Genomic DNA, 16,409 nt, shown 5'->3' on the forward strand with positions numbered 1-16,409 from the left:
TGTGAGGGTGCTTTGCTGGTGACACTGCCTGTGATTTATTTAGAATTCAAGGCACACTTAACCAGCATGGCTACCTCAGCATTCTGCAGCGATACGCCATCCCATCTGGTTTGGGCTTAGTGGGACTGTCATATGTTTTTCAACAGGACAATGACCCAACACACCTCCAGGCTGTGTAAGGGCTATTTGACCAAGTGGGAGAGTGATGGAGTGCTGCATCAGATGACCTGGCCTCCACAATCCCCCGACCTCAACCCAATTGAGAGTTTGGGATGAGTCGTGAAGGAAAAGCAGCCAACATATGCTCAGCATATGTGGGAACTCCTTCAAGACTGTTGGAAAAGCATTCCAGGTGAAGCTGGTTGAGAGAATGCCAATAGTGTGCAAATATGCGATCAAGGCAAAGGGTGGCTATTTGAAGAATCTCAAATATAAAATATATTTTTATTTGTTTAGCACGTTTTTTGGTTACTACATGATTCCATATGTGTTATTTCATAGTGTCTTCACTATTCAACAATGTAGAAAATTGTAAAATTAAGAAAAACCCTGGAATGAAACATGCCATGCTCGGGGGAAATGCAGGTTACATCAGAGGTTCCCAAACTTGGTTTGTTGTTTGGCTACTTGAAGAAAACCAGGGCCTATCACTCGCAGCCATCTCTTCCAATGCATTGTGGGAAAGTGTGCATCTAATTCTACTAGATCTGTAATATGGTCTGTGTGTAGCTTGACAGCAGGACAGCAGATATGAGTAAATAAACGTAATTTACTCAAAATAGACAAATAAAATACAATAAAGCGAGCCCACATAACGGACCGTCTTACATACAAACAATTACTCACAAACAAACATGGGGGAACAGAGGGTTAAATAATGAACAAGTAATTGGGGGATTGAAACCAGGTGTGTAAGACAAAGACAAAACAAATGGAAAATGAAAAGTGGATCGGCGATGGCCTAGTAAAATAAAGGTAAGGGGAGGCGAGTAGTGGAGGCCCTGGTTGTGCTGGGGGAGGCGCTGGAGGAACTCCCTGTCTCTCCCAGCGGTCCATGGTTTGGATAACGCGATCAGCGGCGCCGAGATGGTGGATCATCGCCGCTTGCTCCTGGACGTGCTCCTCGATACCAGGGGCACCTGCTCCTGCTGACTCCATATGGTTGGTGTGGAATTCTGTAACAGGGAGTTACAGTGAAACTGGTGGCAGGAAAGTCAGACGCAGGAGAACAGAACTAGGTAGTAGCCGGAGCAGTTTAATCCAAAAACCAACGGCTTAAAAAACAGAATATGGGTACAAAAACCCGACGCGCACCAGTAAACATGTGCACAAGCACTTACAACAAACAATTCCACACAAAGACATGGGGGGGAACAGAGGGTTAAATACACAACAATTAATGATGGAAATGGAAACCAGGTGTGTAAGAAAACAAGACAAAACAAATGGACGATGGCTAGAAGACCGGTGACGCTGACCGCCGAACGAGGAGAGGAAACGACTTCGGTGGAAGTCGTGACACTTTATAATAGAACGCTTGTTACCATGACAGCCTTTATAATAGAACGCTTGTTACCATGACAGCCTTTATAATAGAACGCTTGTTACCATGACAGCCTTTATAATAGAACGCTTGTTACCATGACAGCCTTTATAATAGAACGCTTGTTTTTCAAATAAGAAAATACCTGAATTATTTTTGGCTGGCTAAACAATTCCATGTCACACATGTTAATGTAATCATATCTTAAGTATTATACACAACACGTGATGTTGAGATGGGTCGTTACATATTTTATATCTCATATTGACTCCATACATTACATTAGGTGTTGATATGCTACGTAAACAGCTACAATGAAAACAGTATTGATCATCACAGAGATGGGTCTATGTGAACTGCATGTATTCATTTGTATTTATTATGGATCCCCATTAGTTCCTGCAAGGCAGCAGCTACTCTTCCTGGGGTTTATTATGGATCCCCATTAGTTCCTGCCAAGGCAGCAGCTACTCTTCCTGGGGTTTATTAATGATCCCCATTAGTTCCTGCCAAGGCAGCAGCTACTCTTCCTGGGGTTTATTATGGATCCCCATTAGTTCCTGCCAGGGCAGCAGCTACTCTTCCTGGGGTTTATTATGGATCTCCATTAGTTCCTGCCAAGGCAGAAGCTACTCTTCCTGGGGTTTATTATGGATCCCCATTAGTTCCTGTCAAGGCAGCGGCTACTGTTCCTGGTGGTTTATTATGGATCCCCATTAGTTCCTACCAAGGCAGTAGCTACTCTTCCTGGGGTTTATTATGGATCCCCATTAGTTCCTGCCAAGGCAGCAGCTACTCTTCCTGGGGTTTATTATGGATCCCCATTAGTTCCTGTCAAGGCAGCAGCTACTCTTCCTGGGGTTTATTATGGATCCCCATTAGTTCCTGGATAAGGTAGCAGCTACTCTTCCTGGGGTTTATTATGGATCCCCATTAGTTCCTGCCAAGGCAGCAGCTACTCTTCCTGGGGTTTATTATGGATCCCCATTAGTTCCTGCCAAGGCAGCAGCTACTCTTCCTGGGGTTTATGATGGATCCCCATTAGTTCCTGCCAAGGCAGCAGCTACTCTTCCTGGGGTTTATGATGGATCCCCATTAGTTCCTGTCAAGGCAGCAGCTACTCTTCCTGGGGTTTATTATGGATCCCCATTAGTTCCTGCCAAGGCAGCAGCTACTCTTCCTGGGGTTTATTATGGATCCCCATTAGTTCCAGCCAAGGCAGCAGCTACTCTTCCTGGGGTCCAGCAAAATAAAGGCAGTTATACAATTTTAAAAACATTACAATACATTTATTAAAGAATTCACAACACATTAAGTGTGTTCCCTCAGGCCACTACTACCACATATCTACAGTACTAAATCCATGTGTACGTGTCTGTATAGTAGTGTGTAAGTTATCATGTGTCTGTGACTATGTTTGTCTCTCTTCACAGTCCCCGCTGTTCCATAAGGTGTATTTTTACCTGTTTTGTAAATCTGATTCTACTGCTGCATCAGTTACCTGATGTGGAATATAGTTCCATGTAGTCATGGCTCTATGTAGTACTGTGTGCCTCCCATCGTCTGTTCTGTACTTGGGGACTGTGAAAAGCTCTGGTGGCATGTCTTGTGGGCTATGGATGGGTGTCTGAGCTGTGTGCCAGTAGTACATTCAGCATGTCAACACTTCTTACAAAAACAAGTAATGATGAAGTCAAATCTCTCTTCCACTTTAAGCCAGGAGAGATTGACATGCATATTATTAATATTACTTTTTAAACCACAACATCAGAGAGATGGGTCTATGTGAACTGTTATTAGTGACCATGGATGTGGACTGGTATTTTTATTAAGGTAGGTCTGAAGCCAGTGGTTAAGGTCAGAACCATGTTTTTCTAGGACCTGGTATTTATATAAAGGCAGGTCTGAAGCCAGTGGTTAAGGCCTGAGTAGCTTGATGACTTCCTCCAGCTTCATGGCAGTCTTCAGGTCTCCCTGGACCTTGAGTCGTCCAGTGGTGTAGGCTGCGAAGGGTCGTAGGGTTCCCTCGAACATAGCCTGCAGGTCCTGGTCCGTCATACTGAGGGTGACGTCTGGTACCTGGCCCTCTGGAGGGGGACCTGGTCCGGCTGAACCACTACCTACACACAGAGGGGAACTCACTGTTAGTCTGAACCAGCTTGGATGCAGAAGCAACATATCAGAGATGATGGGATAATGACTTAGTAAATACAGACTAAGCCCTAAACTAGAAAGTTCAACCCTATTGAAAGTTATTTTTCGTGAGGGATGAATGTGTCTGTGAAACTGACCCTAAAAAGGGTTTATCTTATAAAACACAGGGCAGAGGTGAAAGAGACTGTTACCATAACTACAGAGGTCAAGTACTTTTGCTTTACATGACCTAGAACAAACCGTCATCGGAGAATGCTTTTTGTCCAGGACTAGCCTTGTGTCTGGGAAACCCGTCCCCTATAAGACTCTATAGAATGACAGTTTGTATTTGAACTCACCTTGGCTGAGGTCTAAGTAATAGCTTGTCTGTTGTCCGTCGGGTGATTGGAGGAGGAACAGGAAGCAGGCTCCCACCTGACTGACCAGAGACTCTGAGAGGAGAAGGCCCTCCATCAGTCCCAGCACTGACATGGGCCTGGTTACAGCTTCATCCCCGGCTCCGGTACGACTTATAGCCAGGGGAGCACTGCTCACCTCGTCTGTGAAGCTGATGCTGTCCTCTGAGGACACAGAGATACAGATGAACTGATGCCGTCCTCTGAGGACACAGAGATACAGATGAACTGATGCTGTCCTCTGAGGACACAGAGATACAGATAATCTGATGCTGTCCTCTGAGGACACAGAGATACAGATAATCTGATGCTGTCCTCTGAGGACACAGGGATACAGATGAACTGATGCCGTCCTCTGAGGACACAGAGATACAGATGAACTGATGCCGTCCTCTGAGGACACAGAGATACAGATGAACTGATGCTGTCCTCTGAGGACACAGAGATACAGATAATCTGATGCTGTCCTCTGAGGACACAGAGATACAGATGAACTGATGCCGTCCTCTGAGGACACAGAGATACAGATGAACTGATGCTGTCCTCTGAGGACACAGGGATACAGATGAACTGATGCTGTCCTCTGAGGACACAGAGATACAGATGAACTGATGCCGTCCTCTGAGGACACAGAGATACAGATAATCTGATGCTGTCCTCTGAGGACACAGGGATACAGATGAACTGATGCTGTCCTCTGAGGACACAGAGATACAGATGAACTGATGCCGTCCTCTGAGGACACAGAGATACAGATGAACTGATGCCGTCCTCTGAGGACACAGAGATACAGATGAACTGATGCCGTCCTCTGAGGACACAGAGATACAGATGAACTGATGCCGTCCTCTGAGGACACAGAGATACAGATGAACTGATGCTGTCCTCTGAGGACACAGAGATACAGATGAGCTGATGCCGTCCTCTGAGGACACAGAGATACAGATAATCTGATGCTGTCCTCTGAGGACACAGAGATACAGATAATCTGATGCTGTCCTCTGAGGACACAGAGATACAGATGAACTGATGCTGTCCTCTGAGGACACAGAGATACAGATAATCTGATGCTGTCCTCTGAGGACACAGAGATACAGATGAACTGATGCCGTCCTCTGAGGACACAGAGATACAGATGAACTGATGCTGTCCTCTGAGGACACAGAGATACAGATGAACTGATGCCGTCCTCTGAGGACACAGAGATACAGATAATCTGATGCTGTCCTCTGAGGACACAGAGATACAGATGAACTGATGCTGTCCTCTGAGGACACAGAGATACAGATAATCTGATGCTGTCCTCTGAGGACACAGAGATACAGATGAGCTGATGCTGTCCTCTGAGGACACAGAGATACAGATGAACTGATGCCGTCCTCTGAGGACACAGAGATACAGATGAACTGATGCCGTCCTCTGAGGACACAGAGATACAGATGAACTGATGCTGTCCTCTGAGGACACAGAGATACAGATGAGCTGATGCCGTCCTCTGAGGACACAGAGATACAGATGAGCTGATGCCGTCCTCTGAGGACACAGAGATACAGATGAACTGATGCTGTCCTCTGAGGACACAGAGATACAGATAATCTGATGCTGTCCTCTGAGGACACAGAGATACAGATGAACTGATGCTGTCCTCTGAGGACACAGAGATACAGATAATCTGATGCTGTCCTCTGAGGACACAGAGATACAGATGAACTGATGCTGTCCTCTGAGGACACAGAGATACAGATGAACTGATGCTGTCCTCTGAGGACACAGAGATACAGATGAACTGATGCCGTCCTCTGAGGACACAGAGATACAGATGAACTGATGCTGTCCTCTGAGGACACAGGGATACAGATGAACTGATGCCGTCCTCTGAGGACACAGAGATACAGATGAGCTGATGCCGTCCTCTGAGGACACAGAGATACAGATGAGCTGATGCCGTCCTCTGAGGACACAGAGATACAGATGAACTGATGCTGTCCTCTGAGGACACAGAGATACAGATAATCTGATGCTGTCCTCTGAGGTCCATTGTTACGGTACCTGTCCTAACCAGGGGAGCTCCAGTGTTACTGTACCTGTTCTAACCAGGGGAGCTCCAGTGTTACTGTACCTGTCCTAACCAGGGGAGCTCCAGTGTTACGGTACCTGTCCTAACCAGGGGAGCTCCAGTGTTACGGTACCTGTCCTAACCAGGGGAGCTCCAGTGTTACGGTACCTGTCCTAACCAGGGGAGCTCCAGTGTTACGGTACCTGTCCTAACCAGGGGAGCTCCAGTGTTACGGTACCTGTCCTAACCAGGGGAGCTCCAGTGTTACTGTACCTGTTCTAACCAGGGGAGCTCCAGTGTTACTGTACCTGTCCTAACCAGGGGAGCTCCAGTGTTACGGTACCTGTCCTAACCAGGGGAGCTCCAGTGTTACGGTACCTGTCCTAACCAGGGGAGCTCCAGTGTTACGGTACCTGTCCTAACCAGGGGAGCTCCAGTGTTACTGTACCTGTCCTAACCAGGGGAGCTCCAGTGTTACGGTACCTGTCCTAACCAGGGGAGCTCCAGTGTTACCGTACCTGTCCTAACCAGGGGAGCTCCAGTGTTACCGTACCTGTCCTAACCAGGGGAGCTCCAGTGTTACCGTACCTGTCCTAACCAGGGGAGCTCCAGTGTTACCGTACCTGTCCTAACCAGGGGAGCTCCAGTGTTACCGTACCTGTCCTAACCAGGGGAGCTCCAGTGTTACTGAGTGACTGTACCTGTCCTAACCAGGGGAGCTCCAGTGTTACTGAGTGACTGTACCTGTCCTAACCAGGGGAGCTCCAGTGTTACTGTACCTGTCCTAACCAGGGGAGCTCCAGTGTTACTGTACCTGTCCTAACCAGGGGAGCTCCAGTGTTACTGTACCTGTTCTAACCAGGGGAGCTCCAGTGTTACTGTACCTGTCCTAACCAGGGGAGCTCCAGTGTTACTGTACCTGTCCTAACCAGGGGAGCTCCAGTGTTACTGTACCTGTCCTAACCAGGGGAGCTCCAGTGTTACTGTACCTGTCCTAACCAGGGGAGCTCCAGTGTTACTGTACCTGTCCTAACCAGGGGAGCTCCAGTGTTACTGTACCTGTCCTAACCAGGGGAGCTCCAGTGTTACTGTACCTGTCCTAACCAGGGGAGCTCCAGTGTTACTGTACCTGTCCTAACCAGGGGAGCTCCAGTGTTACTGTACCTGTCCTAACCATGGGAGCTCTAGTGTTACTGTACCTGTCCTAACCAGGGGAGCTCCAGTGTTACTGTACCTGTCCTAACCAGGGGAGCTCGTGTTACTGTACCTGTCCTAACCAGAGGAGCTCCAGTGTTACTGTACCTGTCCTAACCAGGGGAGCTCCAGTGTTACTGTACCTGTCCTAACCAGGGGAGCTCCAGTGTTACCGCCAGCCATATTGCCCAGGAAGTGCATCGCCAGTTGTTGTATGGGTCCGGCCAGGCCCTCGAGACCAGGAATAGAGGGGGGTAGGATGACCGAGCCAGGCCCAGATGGATAGTCCTCTGGAGGCTTCAGGACAGCACCTACAGTCAGCTCCACCCTGTCTACCTCCAGACCCCAAGGCTTGGTCATCTCATTGATGTCCATCTGGGAAAGAAAACAAAGGTTTGTTAAGAAACCACGGTGATTTCACATCCTCTCTCCTTCTATATAAAACACATTGTAGGAGACGGAGGAACTCCAATGGGTTTTCAGAAGGAGGCGAGGAGAGAGGAAGTGAGGGAAGATGGAGAGAGGGAACATCCATTTCAACAGTGCAAGAGACGTTACGGGTACTAACTTACTAAGATACAGTGACCCGAACAGGTTCGATGATAACTGTGACCTTAGAGATACATATTAGGGCTGGGCGGTAGACTGTATTTTACTATATCCCAGTTTTGGTTTTTCACTTTAACTTCTATAACGGTATTTCAATGTTTGGTTTGTTAAATGTGATAGTGCTACATCAAAGATTATGGATATACTGACAAGATACATGTCTCTCCACCCTAACAATGGGAATCATTGTCCACAAAACGGCACGGAGAGCTGTCTAGCTCCCGCCTATCCTTTCTTTGGATTGGTGGATACATCTCAATATTATAATCCTTTTTTTTTTATATTTGATGAGGGTTGTTGAGGTCAACCGCCTGTTTTCAATGGAGAGAGATGCTATTATCCTAACCTCATACCATTTCCCTGGCTACATGAAGTAGCTAAGAGAAAACATTTAATGTAGCCAAAGATTATAGGGTCCCCTAGAAAACGCTGACCAACACTTTGGTTCCTACCCTGTCACAATAACTCCTCCCTGGTATTTTCATTCGTTGTCAAACACTGCATTTAAAGTGCCCACTATTACATTTTTACTATAGAATTAGAATAATCATTACATTTCCATGATGACAACACTTCATCCAAGAGTTTTGATCTAAATCACATTTGCAATATTAAAGGTTAAAAATAAAACCTAGATTTGTTTGCCCATATCTTGCAGCCCGACGTGGCAGTGTGGACATGATCTGAAATGAGTGCAGAAAACACAGAAATGAATGAAAATGCTAAAAATCGATTTGTGGTTGAAGTTTAATTGAACAGTATAAAACAGGGATGGGTAAATGATAAGTTAGTCTAGCGACTAGCTATTTAAACGTGTGGTATGGATGGATGTGGGTACGCGGACCCACGAGCCACTGCAGCCCCGCATAATGAGTTCTGGTTTTTTTGTGGCCCCCACCACCATCAAAGTTGCCCATCCCTGCTATAAACCAATCAGAACGGAGAAAGACCCATTGAAATCACTTAGAATGTTATGTGTTGCCACCCTAGGATCACTCACTACTCATAAAGAAAATATAGAACTTGTTTTACTCAAAAACATACAACTGTCATACATTTTTTAAATATAGTGAAATTATATTTTTGCCATATCGCCCAGCACTAATGCATATTAAGTGTTATATTTAAATACACTGAACAAAAATATAAAACGCAACATGTAAAGTGTTGGTCCCATATTTCATGAGCTGAAATAAAAGATCCCTGAAATATTCTGAAAGCACAAAAAGCTTATTTCTCTCACATTTTGGTCCCAAATTTGTTTCCATCCCTGTTAGTGAGCATTTCTCCTTTGCCAAGATAATCCATCCACCTGACAGGTTTGGCATATCAAGAAACTGATTAAACAGCATGATTATTACACAGGTGCACCTTGTGCTGGGGACAATAAAAGTCCACTCTAAAATGTGCAGTTTTGTCACACAACACAATGCCACAGATGTCTCAAGTTGAGGGAGCGTGCATTTGGCAGGACGTCCAACCGGCCTGTGTATGGCGTCTTGTGGGCGGGTGGTTTTCTGATGTCAACGTTGTGAACAGAGTGCCCCATGGTGGCGGTGGGGTTATGATATAGGCAGGTATAAGCTACGGACAACGAACACAATTTCCATTTTATCCATGGCAATTTGAATGCTGAGATACCGTGACGAGATCCTGAGGCCCATTGTCGTGCCATTCATCTGCCACCATCACCTCATGTTTCAGCATGATAAAGCACAGTCCCATGTCACAAGGATCTGCGAACAATTCCTGGAAGCTGAAAATGTCTCAGTTCTTCCATGGCCTGCATACTCACCATACATGTCACCCATTGAGCATGTTTGGGATGCTCTGGATCGACGTGTACGACAGCGTGTTCCAGTTCCCGCCAATATCCAGCAACTTCACACAGCCAATTGAAAGAGTGGGACAACATTCCACAGGCCACCAATCAACAGCCTGATCAACTCTATGTGAAGGAGATGTGTCACGCTGCGTGAGGCAAATGGTGGTCACACCAGATACTGACTGGTTTTCTGATCCACACCCCTACCTCATTGTAAGGTATCTGTAACCAACAAATGCATATCTGTATTCCCAGTCATGTGAAATCCATAGATTAGGGAAAAATTAATTTATTTCAATTGACTGATTTCCTGATATGAACTGTAACTCTGTAAAATCATAGAAATGGTTGGGTTTATATTTTTGTTCAGTGTGTGCTGCTGCCTCACCCCAAGGTATTCTCCCAGTTTGATTCTCTCAGTCTGAATCTCCCTGACGCTCTTCCTGCCCAGGCTGGTTGTCATGGCGTTGTGGGCAGTGAGGCGTGTGGAGGCGTTAAGATCCTGAACCGACACCACTGACATCACCGGGCTCCAGATACGGAACTGAATATCTGCTCCTACAGACACCATACCTCCGTCCCTGGTAGTAACCTGTTATACCGCAGCAGAGAGAGGGTTATAACTGTTATAGAGGGTTATAACTGTTATAGAGAGGGTTATAACTGTTATAAAGGGTTATAGCTGTTATAGAGGGTTATAGCTGTTATAGAGAGGGTTATAACTGTTATAGAGAGGGTTATAACTGTTATAGAGGGTTATAACTGTTATAGAGAGGGTTATATAACTGGATATCTGCTCCTACAGACACCACACCTCCGTCCCTGGTAGTAACCTGTTATACCGCAGCAGAGAGAGGGTTATAACTGTTATAGAGGGTTATAACTGTTATAGAGGGTTATAGCTGTTATAGAGAGGGTTATAGCTGTTATAGAGGGTTATAGCTGTTATAGAGAGGGTTATATAACTGGATATCTGCTCCTACAGACACCATACCTCCGTCCCTGGTAGTAACCTGTTATACCGCAGCAGAGAGACGGTTATAACTGTTATAGAGGGTTATAACTGTTATAGAGAGGGTTATAACTGTTATAGAGAGGGTTATATAACTGGATATCTGCTCCTACAGACACCATACCTCCGTCCCTGGTAGTAACCTGTTATACCGCAGCAGAGAGAGGGTTATAACTGTTATAGAGGGTTATAACTGTTATAGAGAGGGTTATAACTGTTATAGAGAGTTATAACTGTTATAGAAAGGGTTATTTTACATTTACATTTAAGTCATTTAGCAGACGCTCTTATCCAGAGCGACTTACAAATTGGTGCATTCACCTTATGACATCCAGTGGAACAACCACTTTACAATAGTGCATCTAAATCTTTTAAGGGGGGGGGGGGGGGTCAGAAGGATTACTTTATCCTATCCTAGGTATTCCTTGAAGAGGTGGGGTTTCAGGTGTCTCCGGAAGGTGGTGATTGACTCCGCTGTCCTGGCGTCGTGAGGGAGTTTGTTCCACCATTGGGGTGCCAGAGCAGCGAACAGTTTTGACTGGGCTGAGCGGGAACTGTGCTTCCTCAGTGGTAGGGAGGCGAGCAGGCCAGAGGTGGATGAACGCAGTGCCCTTGTTTGGGTGTAGGGCCTGATCAGAGCCTGAAGGTACTGAGGTGCCGTTCCCCTCACAGCTCCGTAGGCAAGCACCATGGTCTTGTAGCGGATGCGAGCTTCAACTGGAAGCCAGTGGAGAGAGCGGAGGAGCGGGGTGACGTGAGAGAACTTGGGAAGGTTGAACACCAGACGGGCTGCGGCGTTCTGGATGAGTTGTAGGGGTTTAATGGCACAGGCAGGGAGCCCAGCCAACAGCGAGTTGCAGTAATCCAGACGGGAGATGACAAGTGCCTGGATTAGGACCTGCGCCGCTTCCTGTGTGAGGCAGGGTCGTACTCTGCGGATGTTGTAGAGCATGAACCTACAGGAACGGGCCACCGCCTTGATGTTAGTTGAGAACGACAGGGTGTTGTCCAGGATCACGCCAAGGTTCTTAGCGCTCTGGGAGGAGGACACAATGGAGTTGTCAACCGTGATGGCGAGATCATGGAACGGGCAGTCCTTCCCCGGGAGGAAGAGCAGCTCCGTCTTGCCGAGGTTCAGCTTGAGGTGGTGGTCCGTCATCCACACTGATATGTCTGCCAGACATGCAGAGATGCGATTCGCCACCTGGTCATCAGAAGGGGGAAAGGAGAAGATTAATTGTGTGTCGTCTGCATAGCAATGATAGGAGAGACCATGTGAGGTTATGACAGAGCCAAGTGACTTGGTGTATAGCGAGAATAGGAGAGGGCCTAGAACAGAGCCCTGGGGGACACCAGTGGTGAGAGCACGTGGTGAGGAGACAGATTCTCGCCACGCCACCTGGTAGGAGCGACCTGTCAGGTAGGACGCAATCCAAGCGTGGGCCGCGCCGGAGATGCCCAACTCGGAGAGGGTGGAGAGGAGGATCTGATGGTTCACAGTATCGAAGGCAGCCGATAGGTCTAGGAGGATGAGAGCAGAGGAGAGAGAGTTAGCTTTAGCAGTGCGGAGCGCCTCCGTGATACAGAGAAGAGCAGTCTCAGTTGAATGACTAGTCTTGAAACCTGACTGATTTGGATCAAGAAGGTCATTCTGAGAGAGATAGCGGGAGAGCTGGCCAAGGACGGCACGTTCGAGAGTTTTGGAGAGAAAAGAAAGAAGGGATACTGGTCTGTAGTTGTTGACATCGGAGGGATCGAGTGTAGGTTTTTTCAGCAGGGGTGCAACTCTCGCTCTCTTGAAGACGGAAGGGACGTAGCCAGCGGTCAAGGATGAGTTGATGAGCGAGGTGAGGTAAGGGAGAAGGTCTCCGGAAATGGTCTGGAGAAGAGAGGAGGGGATAGGGTCAAGCGGGCAGGTTGTTGGGCGGCCGGCCGTCACAAGACGCGAGATTTCATCTGGAGAGAGAGGGGAGAAAGAGGTCAGAGCACAGGGTAGGGCAGTGTGAGCAGAACCAGCGGTGTCGTTTGACTTAGCAAACGAGGATCGGATGTCGTCGACCTTCTTTTCAAAATGGTTGACGAAGTCATCTGCAGAGAGGGAGGAGGGGGGAGGAGGGGGAGGAGGATTCAGGAGGGAGGAGAAGGTGGCAAAGAGCTTCCTAGGGTTAGAGGCAGATGCTTGGAATTTAGAGTGGTAGAAAGTGGCTTTAGCAGCAGAGACAGAAGAGGAAAATGTAGAGAGGAGGGAGTGAAAGGATGCCAGGTCCGCAGGGAGGCGAGTTTTCCTCCATTTCCGCTCGGCTGCCCGGAGCCCTGTTCTGTGAGCTCGCAATGAGTCGTCGAGCCACGGAGCAGGAGGGGAGGACCGAGCCGGCCTGGAGGATAGGGGACATAGAGAGTCAAAGGATGCAGAAAGGGAGGAGAGGAGGGTTGAGGAGGCAGAATCAGGAGATAGGTTGGAGAAGGTTTGAGCAGAGGGAAGAGATGATAGGATGGAAGAGGAGAGAGTAGCGGGGGAGAGAGAGCGAAGGTTGGGACGGCGCGATACCATCCGAGTAGGGGCAGTGTGGGAAGTGATGGATGAGAGCGAGAGGGAAAAGGATACAAGGTAGTGGTCGGAGACTTGGAGGGGAGTTGCAGTGAGATTAGTGGAAGAACAGCATCTAGTAAAGATGAGGTCAAGCGTATTGCCTGCCTTGTGAGTAGGGGGGGAAGGTGAGAGGGTGAGGTCAAAAGAGGAGAGGAGTGGAAAGAAGGAGGCAGAGAGGAATGAGTCAAAGGTAGACGGAGGATCTAGATCTATCTAAAGGTAGACGGAGGTTATATAACTGGATATCTGCTCCTACAGACACCATACCTCCGTCCCTGGTAGTAACCTGTTATACCGCAGCAGAGAGAGGGTTATAACTGTTATAGAGGGTTATAACTGTTATAGAGAGGGTTATAACTGTTATAGAGAGGGTTATAACTGTTATAGAAAGGGTTATATAACTGGATATCTGCTCCTACAGACACCACACCTCCGTCCCTGGTAGTAACCTGTTATACCGCAGCAGAGAGAGGGTTATAACTGTTATAGAGGGTTATAGCTGTTATAGAGAGGGTTATAACTGTTATAGAGGGTTATAACTGTTATAGAAAGGGTTATATAACTGGATATCTGCTCCTACAGAGACCACACCTCCGTCCCTGGTAGTAACCTGTTATACCGCAGCAGAGAGAGGGTTATAACTGTTATAGAGGGTTATAACTGTTATAGAGAGGGTTATAGCTGTTATAGAGGGTTATATAACTGGATATCTGCTCCTACAGACACCATACTAAGTGTTTACTTGGGGCACTACAATTTACATTTTAGTCCTTTAGCAGACAGTCAGATTTCCAAACAGCAGTTTGATTTGTACCCTGCCCAGCACATCATTAATCTTTGAGCTAGGTTATTCCTGTCTGTCTGTCTGTCTGTCTGTCTGTCTGTCTGTCTGTCTGTCTGTCTGTCTGTCTGTCTGTGTCTGTCTGTGTCTGTGTGTGTACCTGGCATGGAGGGATGTTGAAGGCCCGGGTTCGTAGGTCAACTCTCTGCCACTGGTCAATAAGAGGCAGAACCAACACCACTCCTGGCCCTTTAGGAGGACGTACTCTGCCCAGACGGAACACTACGATTCGCTGGTAGTTAGGGACAACCTGTAGGACAGATATTACTGTTAGTAACGCAACAGAGATAGTGTGTTACCTTCAGTACGAACCAGCCTGATATGGGGGAAGGTTAGTGTGTTACCTTCAGTATGAACCAGCCTGACATGGGGAAGGTTAGTGTGTTACCTTCAGTACGAACCAGCCTGACATGGGGAAGGTTAGTGTGTTACCTTCAGTACGAACCAGCCTGACATGGGGAAGGTTAGTGTGTTACCTTCAGTACGAACCAGCCTGACATGGGGAAGGTTAGTGTGTTACCTTCAGTACGAACCAGCCTGATATGGGGAAGGTTAGTGTGTTACCTTCAGTACGAACCAGCCTGATATGGGGAAGGTTATGAAGGTGCAGATATAGACCATGAAGCAGACAATAACATTGCAGACCCAGGACAGCCATCCCTGAGTGGAGTCTGGAGAATAAAGAAGAGACGTGAGTGTTAGGTTTGATCTTGGAGCTATTCAAATACATTCAGTCTACCTAATCATAATTATAGATACTGTAGAGAACGGATGGAGCGGGAAGCAAAACCGGGTCTTCGGCGTGAACACACTGCCCACTGCTAACGGGAAGGCACATCCCCGCATGCTTCAACTTTCTTTCAAGCCCCTTCACATGTCCACATACGCGTTCCCGATGGCGGGGGGAGTGGGAAACGAACCTTGGTCTCGAGTGTGAAAGTAGCTCATATAGCGTGGATCACTACTACAATACTGTCCTTGCATACCTAGCTAGCATATGACAGCTGTTGTTGCAAGAAGAAATCGCTGAAAACCTGAGCAACGATCTGTTAGGTAGCTAGTAGCGACGTTGTCTGTATCTAGCTAACGAGTCGCGCATTCATTTAGCCAATACTTACCACTGTAGTCGTTGTCTCTAACATTGGGGATGTAGTCAAACGAATGTCCTTGTCCTTTATGATGGTGGAATGGAGATTGGACAAAGCTTTCTGTCGCCACGAACAACCCCGGTTTAGCCGGGATCGAGTCTCGTTGCGGTAGAGACTGATATCCAGACGGTTTATTATACATTGTCCTGTAAACTTTAACGCTCAATAACGACCTCACTAAATAAGTTAAATATGTGTGTATTTATGGACAAAATCATGGCATCAAATAGATGTTATAACGGTCAAATTATCAAAAATGTTTAATTTTGTTGGCAGCAAGTGCGTTACTTCCGTGTTTACCTGTTGCTCGGTTGCAGGGCACAGTGCAGCTTGAGGAGAGAGCTAGGAGGACACTGCCATCTAGCGGATGGCTGGTCTGTGTTCCGGTCTAACGTTACACTCCTTGTACTCTGTGCTCTGGTGGCAGAGTGCAACCAAACATGGCACTGCACTTAATAACCATAACTTAATTTCACTTTTAGTAACTTCATTTCAGGACAAAATCAATAAAGCTTTCACTGATACCCCCGGCCCCGCCCACTGATACCCACGGCCCCGCCCACTGATATCCACGGCCCCGCCCACGGATACCCCCGGCCCCGCCCACTGATACCCACGGCCCCGCACCCTCCTTTCGTTTGTCCTGTACGTATTTTCTCTTTAATTCTGCATAGTTGTTTATGACCACCATATGGCTCCAGGGTTAGGATGGGTAGACTAGAGGCAGACACCATATGGCTCCAGGGTTAGGGTGGGTAGACTAGAGGCAGACACCATATGGCTCCAGGGTTAGGGTGGGTAGACTAGAGGCAGACATCATATGGCTCCAGGGTTAGGGTGGGTAGACTAGAGACAGACACCATATGGCTCCAGGGTTAGGGTGGGTAGACTAGAGACAGACATCATATGGCTCCAGGGTTAGGGTGGGTAGACTAGAGACAGACACCATATGGCTCCAGGGTTAGGGTGGGTAGACTAGAGGCAGACACCATATGGCTCCAGGGTTAGGGTGGGTAGACTAGAGACAGACACCATATGGCTC

The 16,409-nt window shown here is 47.4% G+C and overlaps 1 protein-coding gene across 3 annotated transcripts; it reads right to left on the reverse strand.

The window, feature by feature from the left end:
* Positions 1-1,235: 1,235 nt before the first annotated feature.
* stoml1 (stomatin (EPB72)-like 1) lies at positions 1,236-15,803 on the reverse strand. Of its 3 annotated transcripts, none has more exons than XM_071405145.1 (7): positions 15,338-15,803; positions 14,784-14,890; positions 14,320-14,469; positions 10,165-10,368; positions 7,486-7,717; positions 4,036-4,257; positions 1,236-3,663 (listed from the first exon to the last, which is right to left on the reverse strand). In XM_071405145.1, the coding sequence occupies exons 1-7, from the start codon at positions 15,507-15,509 to the stop codon at positions 3,461-3,463; spliced, it is 1,290 nt and encodes a 429-aa protein (XP_071261246.1). In that variant the 5' UTR covers positions 15,510-15,803; the 3' UTR covers positions 1,236-3,460. The 3 variants fall into 3 exon arrangements, with proteins under 3 accessions (XP_071261246.1, XP_071261247.1, XP_071261248.1); XM_071405146.1 differs by having other exon boundaries at positions 14,740-14,890; positions 15,338-15,477; XM_071405147.1 differs by lacking the exon at positions 14,784-14,890 and having other exon boundaries at positions 15,338-15,505.
* Positions 15,804-16,409: the final 606 nt, after the last annotated feature.

Source organism: Salvelinus alpinus, chromosome 6, assembly GCF_045679555.1.
Source record: "Salvelinus alpinus chromosome 6, SLU_Salpinus.1, whole genome shotgun sequence".
Taxonomy (NCBI): domain Eukaryota; kingdom Metazoa; phylum Chordata; class Actinopteri; order Salmoniformes; family Salmonidae; genus Salvelinus; species Salvelinus alpinus.

Bases quoted from the DNA above. Each gene is read 5' to 3' on its own strand.
- stoml1 (XM_071405145.1), bottom strand. From the start codon at position 15,509: ATGTATAATAAACCGTCTGGATATCAGTCTCTACCGCAACGAGACTCG. The intron at 10,369-14,319 runs GTACACACACAG...GCGGTATAACAG, and splicing joins TCAACATCCCTCCATGCCAG to GTTACTACCAGGGACGGAGG. The intron at 7,718-10,164 runs GTGAGGCAGCAG...TTTCTTTCCCAG, and splicing joins AACTGGGAGAATACCTTGGG to ATGGACATCAATGAGATGAC.